Here is an 8417-nt window from a genome sequence, read left to right as displayed (position 1 = left end):
CTAGTCTGTGGCCTTTAAACCATGTCCCAAAGGGCCATGCTTGTTGAATCACAATCACAAAATTAGAGGTGGAAAGAGATCTCTACAGATCATTCAGTCCAACCCCACCCTGCCAGAGCAGGATCACCTAAAGCTGGTCCCACAGGAACACATCCAGGTGGGTTCTGAGTGGCTCCAGAGAAGGAGACTCCAAAACTTCTCTGGGCAGCCTGCTCCAGCACCCTCACAGTGAAAAGGTTTTTCTTTATGTTATGTTCATGTGGAACCTCCTCTGCTCCAGCAGAGGTTGTGAGCATGATGGTAGGGCCCAGCAAGAAGAGAGGACAGCTCTTGGAAGGGCTGGGAAAGGAAGGTGAACTGAGCCAAGATTGCTTTCCCCTCCTCTTTCAGAAGAGCATCTGGAGTTGTTTAGCCTGGAGAAAAGGAGGCTGAGGGGAGACCTTCTGGCTCTCTACAACTCCCTGAATGGAGGCTAGAGCCAGGTGGGGGTTGGTCTCTTCTCCTTAGGAATGAGTGACAGGATGAGAGGAAATGGCCTCCAGCTGCACCAGGGGTTGAGTATTAGGAAAAAACTTCTTCACTGGAAGGGTTCTCAAAGCCTGGCACAGGCTGCCCAGAGAGGTGGCTGAATCCCCATCCCTGGAAGTGTTTCGGAGAGGCAGAAATGTGTTGCTGAGGGCCATGGACTTGGTAGAGTTAGAGAATGGTTGGAGTGAGTGATCTCAAAGGGCTTTGCCAACCAAAGCCATTCTCTGATGCTAAGAGCTGGATGTGTTGCCTTAAATCTTAGGGATTTTATCTGGCACAGTGCTTGTGCTGCACCTGAAAGCTTCCCTCTGGTTTCTTCTGGAGCTGCTGGAAGGGGTGGGGGAAGGCTACTTTTATCCTTTCCTCTATATTTTATACCAGTAGCCTTGAACTTCTCCTCATGACCCTGCCGTCCAGCTGAGTTGCTTCGAGTTTTTTTTTCTCCCCTCCCCCCCTCTTTTGTTTTGCTCACAGCTTCTCTACTAAGGGTCAGAGGGGTGGGTGGTTATTTTTTTCTCCCTGTTTCTTCCCTAAGTGACACCACCATTGCTGACACTAATTGGGTTTGTGGTTTGGGTTGGTGGTGCCAGCAGCTGATGCCCTGAAAGCAAGGCTAATCTAGACAAGGAATAAATGAGTTCTGGGAAGGGAGTATCAGGGAGTTCAGCTTTTGGCTGCACTTCACTGGAGTTTATCTGGTATTCAAGGAAAAAAAAAAAAAAAAAAGAAACTAGAAAAAAAAAAATCCTGTCCTTAATTAGGAGCAAGAGAATTCTGCAACTGAGTGCTGAGATCCCACCTGAAACGGACACAAAAGCTTCAGAAGCCAAACCAGGCTAAGGCTTTGTGTGGCACAGTTGACTTTTATTGCTGCCATAACCCCCCCAGGAAACTCGACTTCTCCTTTTTCACCAGAGCAGACAATTCAAATCCTCTCTTCCTCAAACAAAACAATTCAAGAGTGTGTGTGTGTGTGTGTGTGTGTGTCCCTCCCCCCTTCCTTGCCAGATGATGCCTGCAGCTCTTCTTCCTTCCAGCCTCTCTCTTAAGATGGCTGCCACGATGCTGTGCGACGGCTGCAGGGAGCCAGAGCCTGGCTGGGGCACACCATGGCCCTGCCTCACACAGCACCACCCACCCCCCCCAGCGAGCTCCCAAACCATTTCCAGAGCATAATGCCTGCACCCAAAAGCCCTTTTGGTTTGGTGTTTTTGAAGAGAGATGAGGATCCTGCTGTGCTTGCTCTGCCTTCCCGGGAGGATGCGGTGCGGTGAACAAAGAGTTTGGGTCATTTCCACCTACCTGAAGGACCAGGGATGGTGCTTACCCCAAGGCCTTGCCATGCCAGGATGGTGCCAGCTGGGGAGAAACAATGGTCCTTGCCTTCCCCCAGTCCCTTTGCCAGCCCAAACAACAAGGGCAGAGGATGGGAATTGGGAAGAGGCTTAGATGGAGAGGCTGAAGCTGGCAGGAGCAGCTCTGGTGGAGGCTGCAGCTCCAGGCTGCTGGAGAGGGGCAGTGCTGCTGCCTTCTGCTGCATGCCTGGCTGGGGGAAAAAACCACCCCTAGCCCTGTGCAGAGAGCAGGAGACATGACAGAGGCATCCATTGTGCCTTCATGTTCTCTTTGGAAGTCAATCTTCACTCCCAGGGCATGGATCTGGCTCTCTGCTGTGTCTTTACAGGGAAGAAGAGCCAAAGCCTATTCTAAAGCCACTAAAAAAAAAAAAAAAAAAAAAAAAAAAAAAGGCATTTAAAATTGAAGCAACCAAGCTTAAAATGGGAATTTCACCCAAGGGCCATCCTGGATCCCCCTCCTTATGGGGGGGAAAAAAAAAAATCATTTTCCCTCTCCACCCAGGAAAGAATGAGTTACAGCCTGAGGAAAACAGGTAGCAAGCAGCCAGCTGAGCAGTTGGGATCCAAAGGTAGCAGCAAGAGGCTTGTGTGTGAGAAAGTCCTTTGTGGCTGTAGCTCTACATCTGCTGCAAGTCAATTAACTGCCAGCAGAGCCAGGGCTGGGGGCTGATTAAATGCAGCAGCTGGTGAACTCAATAAGCAACTGCTAGCATCTCCTCCCTCAGCCCTTGTCTGGCCTCTCCAGGACAAGAAGGACTCAAAGCTCACCCATAAAGGGGTCACCATTTATTCCTTTTCAAATGTTACAAGAAAGCTCAGACAGCTTTTGTTGATTTTCCCCCCCTTTTCTTCTTTTTCTCCTCCCTTTGCCCTTTTTATGATTTTTTTGTCCTTTTGTTTTTCTTGAGAAGTTAGAAAATTGCAAATCAAATGTTTTTGGCCATTTAAAAAAAAAAAAAAGAATTATTTACAGAAGAAAAAAAAAAAAAAACACAAAACCAATGTGGCTTCACATTATACAGCTGGTAGCCCTCCCCCCCCCTCCTCCCCTCTCCCTCCCTCCACCCCTAAAAGTTATCCCCTAGAAGCAGAATTAAACACAGCAGACTTACAAGCTTTGGGGGGAGGGGAAGGGGTTTTAAGCCAATAGTAAGACATTATAAAACCAAAAAACCAGAACAAAACATAAACCCAACCCCAACCCAACTACCCAGATTAGCTTTTAAACCATTGATCTCTATAAAAAGCACAAAATACTTTAAATGAAGTCAGAACCAGGAATGTAAACAGAGGCGGGGGGGGAACACAAAACAAACCAAAATAAAACAAAATAAAAAGGAATCCACTGAACAGTCCCTGGCTCCTTGGGATTTGAGTGGGGGGGTCAGCCAGGAGACCAACCAGAGACACCAGAGTGGGGTGGGAGGGTTGGGATTCTCACAAACTGTAAATTCCAGTTAGGTCCAGGATAGTCCTTCCTCCACAGTTTGAAAGGATTTTTAAGGTCAAAACTACTCCAAGGTGGTGGTGTTGGTGGTAGGAATCCAAACCAGCTTTCTAACAAGGAAAGGGAAAGAAAAGAACTCTGGGGGAGGGGGGGTGTTGGGTTTAGAAAGTGGTGTCAGTTCTAGGCGGGGCAGGGGGTGTGTGGAGTCCGTGGTGTTACCAGGATGGAGAGGATGGAGTCAAGAGTCTTAAGTCAGGGCAATGCCAGGGGGGCTCTACTCTTCCTTCTGCTCTGCTGGAGCTGGTGTAGGCTCAGGCTCTGCGGGTTTTGAGGGCTCCTCTGGTTTGGCTGTGTCCCCGTGGCTCTCCCCTGCCTGCTGCTTCTCCTCCTCCTTGCTTCCCCCTGCCTCTGCATCCTCCCTCTTGGGCTCAGCTCCCTGCTGCCCCTCGGCAGGGCTCTCCTCGGGCTTGCCAGGCTCCTCCTCCGCTGTCCCCTCCTCGGGGGGAGCTGATGGCTCCGTCCCCCCACCCGAGCAAGTGGGGTTCTCCTCGCCCCTGGCCTCTGCCTTGCCTTGGTCCTCCGTGGGAGAGGACCCAGAGGAGTCCCCAGCTTCTTTCTTGTTCTTCCTAAAGGAGATCCCACTCAGCTTGAAGGATTTCTTGAAGGAGAACTTCTTCTTCTTCTTGGGGGTGTCCTTGGGGGCTGCAGCACCTTCAGGTTGAGCCTCCCCCCCTTCGGCAGGGGGAGCAGGCTCGATGGTGTCTCCACCATCCTCCTCCTCCTTGTTCTCCTCTTTGAGGGGTTCAGCTGAGCCATTCCCATTCAGGGGTACAGCCTGGCCCCCCACCTTGGGTGTCATGTCCCCATTGAACCTCAGATGGCCATTCTCCTGTGGAGGAAGAGGAGGGGAGAAAGAGAGCAGAACGTTAGGCACAGCCAGGACTCAACACCCCCTCCCCAAAACCCCACACCCACCCAGCCAAGGAAAGGGCAGGCACAGGGAATGGGTGAGGGGATGCCCAGGATCGGGGTGGGGGGGACACACACTAGGCATAAGGGGTGACCTGGGAGGGGCACGGGCATAGGGAAGGTGCTGGGATGAGGAGGACACACCGGGCATCGGAGAGCACCAGAGCTGGGAGCGGGAAATACACCGGGGGGGTGCTCGGGGCGCTGCCACCGGCACACAGCTAGGGAAAGGATGGTACCGGGCATGGAGGGTGCATGGGCAGAGGGGATGCACCGGGCTTGGGGGAATTACACCGTGGGGTTGGGGAGGAGGGGGGCGGCTCTGTGCGTTACCACCGGGCGGCGCCCGCGCTCCACACCCGGTACCGGGGCGCAGCGGCAGACGGGGCCCCCGCCCGGGGCCGGGAGGGAACCCGGGGCGCGGTGCGGGCGGTGCCGCATCGCTCGGTGCCCGACGGGCAGAACGAGGAGTTCAAATCCTCTCCAGGCTCGCCACCGCAACCACCATCGCCCTTTCCCCACCGACCATCCGCCGCCGCCTTTGTCTGCCCCCCCCCAAGCCCCTTCCCATCCAGCCCGCTCCAGCGGGACTCACCGGTGCTCTCCCCTGGTACCTACCTGCCCGTTGGCCTTCGCGGGCTCGGTGTCGGCGGCGTTCCCGTCCGCCTTGGCCGCCTTGGAGCCCTGGCTGCCCATGGTGCGGCACGTCGGGCCGAGGGACCCCGCCGCGGCGGCTGCGCTCGGCGGGAGTAGGGCGAGCCCCCCGCAGCCCCGGTAATAAGGCACGGGGAGGGGGCGGGCCGACAGCGAGCCCGCCCCGGGGGCGGGGGACGGGGATGGAGCCAGCGCCCCGGTGGGGATTGGGGACTGGGGACTGGGGGGTGGGAGATATGGAGGGCTGCTGTTTCCCCTTCCCCGGTTGTGAGACCCCCGGGAAACGGGGCAGCAGCAGGTGGGGCGAGACTGGGATGCGGGGGGTGGCAGGGAAGGGGAACGGGGTACCGCTCCCCTCAGCCTCCTGATCTCCAGGGTGCTGCTCATCCCGGCCCCGACAACCCCGCGGTTATGCTCATCCCAGCACTGTCACCCCAGGGTGCCTTTGACCCCAGCCCTGTCACCCTTGGGATGCTGCTCCTCCCAGCCCTGACACCCCTGGGGTGCCCCTAACGCTGAGGTGCTGCTCACCTCGTCCCAGTCCCTGCTGAGAGGGTCCCATGGTGCTGCTCCTCCCAGCCCCATCACTCCCAGGACAGTGCCATGGTGCAGTGTGGCCCTGGCACCCCAGGGTACTGCTCACTGCAGGGTGAGCTCCATCAGTTCTTGGAAGGTTTTGATGTGGGGCACAAGTTGTGCCATGGCTCCCACCATGCTGTGCTCCCTGGCACACAGATCTGCTTCTTTGTCCTCCTGGGTTTCTGCTTTCCTGGAAAAGGAGAACTTAGGAGAAAAGAAACTGAGAGCAAGTGGCTGGCAACACTGGCAAGGGTCCTGCAGCCTCATGATGCTGCCAGGGCCACTGGTCCTGGCCAGCAGTGACCATGGGGGGACTCCAGGCACAGATGATTTCCTTGCAGGGTGCTCCCAAAAACAAGACCCTTTTGTGCTTGTCCAAGCCTGTTTTGAGTTGCAGCAGGGCAGGTTGAGTGAAGTTGGCTAGCAGGAAACATTTCTCCACCAAAAGTGTCACTGGGCACTGTCCCAGGCTGCCCAGGGAGGTGGTGGAGTCCCCATCCCTGGAGGGGAAACGTTTGGATGAGGAGCTTAGGGCCAGTCGTGTACAGGGAGCTGTTTTTGGTTGGACTCCATGATTCTAAGGTTGTTTAGTCTTCAGAAGAGGAGGCTGAAGGGAGACCTCATCACCCTCTTACAGCAGCCTGAGTGAGGTAGGGTTTGGTCTCTTCTCACATGCAAGAGTGACAGAACAAGAGCAAACGGCCCCAGGTTGTGCCAGGGGAGGGTTAGGTCAGGGATTAGGAGAAAATTTCTTCACAGAAAGGGTTGTCAGGCACTGGAAGAGGCTGCCCAGGGAGGTGATGGAGCTACCCTCCCTGGAGGTGTTTAAAAGCCTCATGGATGTGGTGCTGAGGGACATGGTTCAGTGCCAGTAGCTTAGCAGCAGCCTGGGGTTGTGAGCTGCAGGAGAGCCGCTGGGCTTGGTGGTCTCCAAGGCCCCTGCCAACCTCAACAGTTCCATGATTCTGTGATTCTAAGCCACCGGTGTTCCCTGGCCAACCCACACCCCACCACCACCACCACCACCACCAGCAGGAGCCATGCTCCCAAATGCCACATCCTGAGCCCCATGTCCTCAGTGCTCCCCACACACCCTGCACCCCAAACCTGCCACGGAGCCAGCACAGGCAGCAGGACCCCCCCCCCCCTGCCCAACACCCTGAGCCCCACAGCCTCCAGCTGTGCTGCAGAGCTCCAGCAGGATCAAGGCCAGGGGAAAAACAATGTGCCACTGTGTGTGCTCCACCAACAAGGTCATGTTTTGTCTCTGGCCTCCCTGCCCCCCACATCATCTCACCCCCTGGTAGAGCGAAATTTCGCTGTTAATTAAAGCAGGCAGCATCTTCTTTATTGACTTTTGGTGGCCAGTTGATGATAAAGGCTTGGAACGGCTGCTGGGCTGCTGCTGGCCTGGCTGCCCACGCCGCTGGCTGGCTGTGGGATGGAGAGTTGCCCATCAGGGCTGCCAAGGAGCCGTGGGGGAGGTACCCCCTGGTCTGGCATGTGCCCTTCGGAGCTCAGCAAGGTCGTTTGCTTTGGGAAGACAAAGTGTCCAAGCCAGTGTGTTGAGTTGGTAAACACAGGGGAGGTTTAGGTTGGGGATTAGCAACAATTTCTTTCCTGCAAGGGTGGTCAGGGATTGGAACAGGCTGCCCAGGGCAGTGGTGGAGTTGTCATCCCTGGAGGTGTTCATGAAGAACAATTCCTTTCCTGCAAGGGTGGTCCCCAGCTATTACCTGCTAGGGAGCAGAACATGGCAGAGCCAAAGCTGGAGAGTCCTTTCCTCTGCCCCAGCAGCTGTCCAAGTGTCAGCCAGCACCTGTGCCAACCCTACTCTTCCCTTCCCTTCCCTTCCCTTCCCTTCCCTTCCCTTCCCTTCCCTTCCCTTCCCTTCCCTTCCCTTCCCTTCCCTTCCCTTCCCTTCCCTTCCCTTCCCTTCCCTTCCCTTCCCTTCCCTTCCCTTCCCTTCCCTTCCCTTCCCTTCCCTTCCCTTCCCTTCCCTTCCCCTGGCAGTGATTTTCTGTCTTTCTGCTGAGCTTCATTCTGTCCTGGGTCTTCTCTGCAGGAGCACAGAGTAGTCATGCTGCTGTCCCACCTCATCCCAACCCTCATCCCATCCCCAGCTTCATCCCTATCCTCATCCCTTCCCTATTCTCATCCTCATCCCATTCCATCTCATCCCAATTCCATCCCAACCCATCCTGACCCATTCCACCCCACCACAGCACCATGACAACATTTTGGCTGTGCCAAGCAGACCCAACTGAGTTCCAGGTTTCTCAGTGCCCATCTGAGACCATCCATCCCTGCCACGTCCCTGAGGCACTCCTGTCCTGTGCCAAAGCTGCAGGAGAAGCAGCGAGGTGAGGGGCACCAGCAGCCCCCTGCCCACCTGCACCATCACAGGGAGAGCTGGGAGCTGGGAGGGGGCACTGGGGGCACAGCTTTTGGGGTGCTGGTGGCAGCCCTTGTGCAGCTTTGTCTGCCAGGTTGGGGATGCAAATCTTCACTCCTTGTGTAGTGGGAAGATGTTTTCCTCAGTGGTGGGATTTGGGGTGGGGTTTACAGGGCTGGGGCTGACAGGGTGCTCATGGTGCTGTCACCATGCTCTGTGCTGCTGGCTCAGCTGGGGCTGCTTGGCTCAGCGACCTCCCCAGCCCCCATGCAAAGCCCAGGTCTCCTGCATGCTTTGCTGGAGAGCAGGAAGCATTTTCCAGCCTGCTGCTCCCCTACCACCACAGCTGGCATGTCCCTGGCATGATTGGACAGGTCAAGATGCAGCCTGGCTGTGGGTGGGGGGGAGAACAGCCCCCCCACCATCAGAGGTGATGCAGGAAACCTGGAATGCTGCTTGCCAGCTGCTTGCCAGCTGCTTGCATCAG

General features: G+C 55.9%; 1 protein-coding gene across 1 annotated transcript; it reads right to left on the bottom strand.

The window, feature by feature from the left end:
* Positions 1-3607: 3607 nt before the first annotated feature.
* MARCKSL1 (MARCKS like 1) lies at positions 3608-4998 on the bottom strand. Its single transcript, XM_054395493.1, has 2 exons — positions 4921-4998; positions 3608-4222 (listed from the first exon to the last, which is right to left on the bottom strand). Exons 1-2 carry the CDS (start codon positions 4996-4998, stop codon positions 3608-3610), a joined length of 693 nt encoding a protein of 230 aa, XP_054251468.1.
* Positions 4999-8417: the final 3419 nt, after the last annotated feature.

The sequence above is a fragment of the Indicator indicator genome, chromosome 33 (genome assembly GCF_027791375.1).
Source record: "Indicator indicator isolate 239-I01 chromosome 33, UM_Iind_1.1, whole genome shotgun sequence".
NCBI lineage: Eukaryota > Metazoa > Chordata > Aves > Piciformes > Indicatoridae > Indicator > Indicator indicator.
This window is presented reverse-complemented; position numbering and strand designations above follow the sequence as displayed.

Coding starts and splice junctions, on each gene's coding strand:
- MARCKSL1 (XM_054395493.1), bottom strand. CDS start 4,998: ATGGGCAGCCAGGGCTCCAAGGCGGCCAAGGCGGACGGGAACGCCGCC. Junction 4,223..4,920: donor CCGCGAAGGCCAACGGGCAG/GTAGGTACCAGG, acceptor CTTCCTCCACAG/GAGAATGGCCATCTGAGGTT.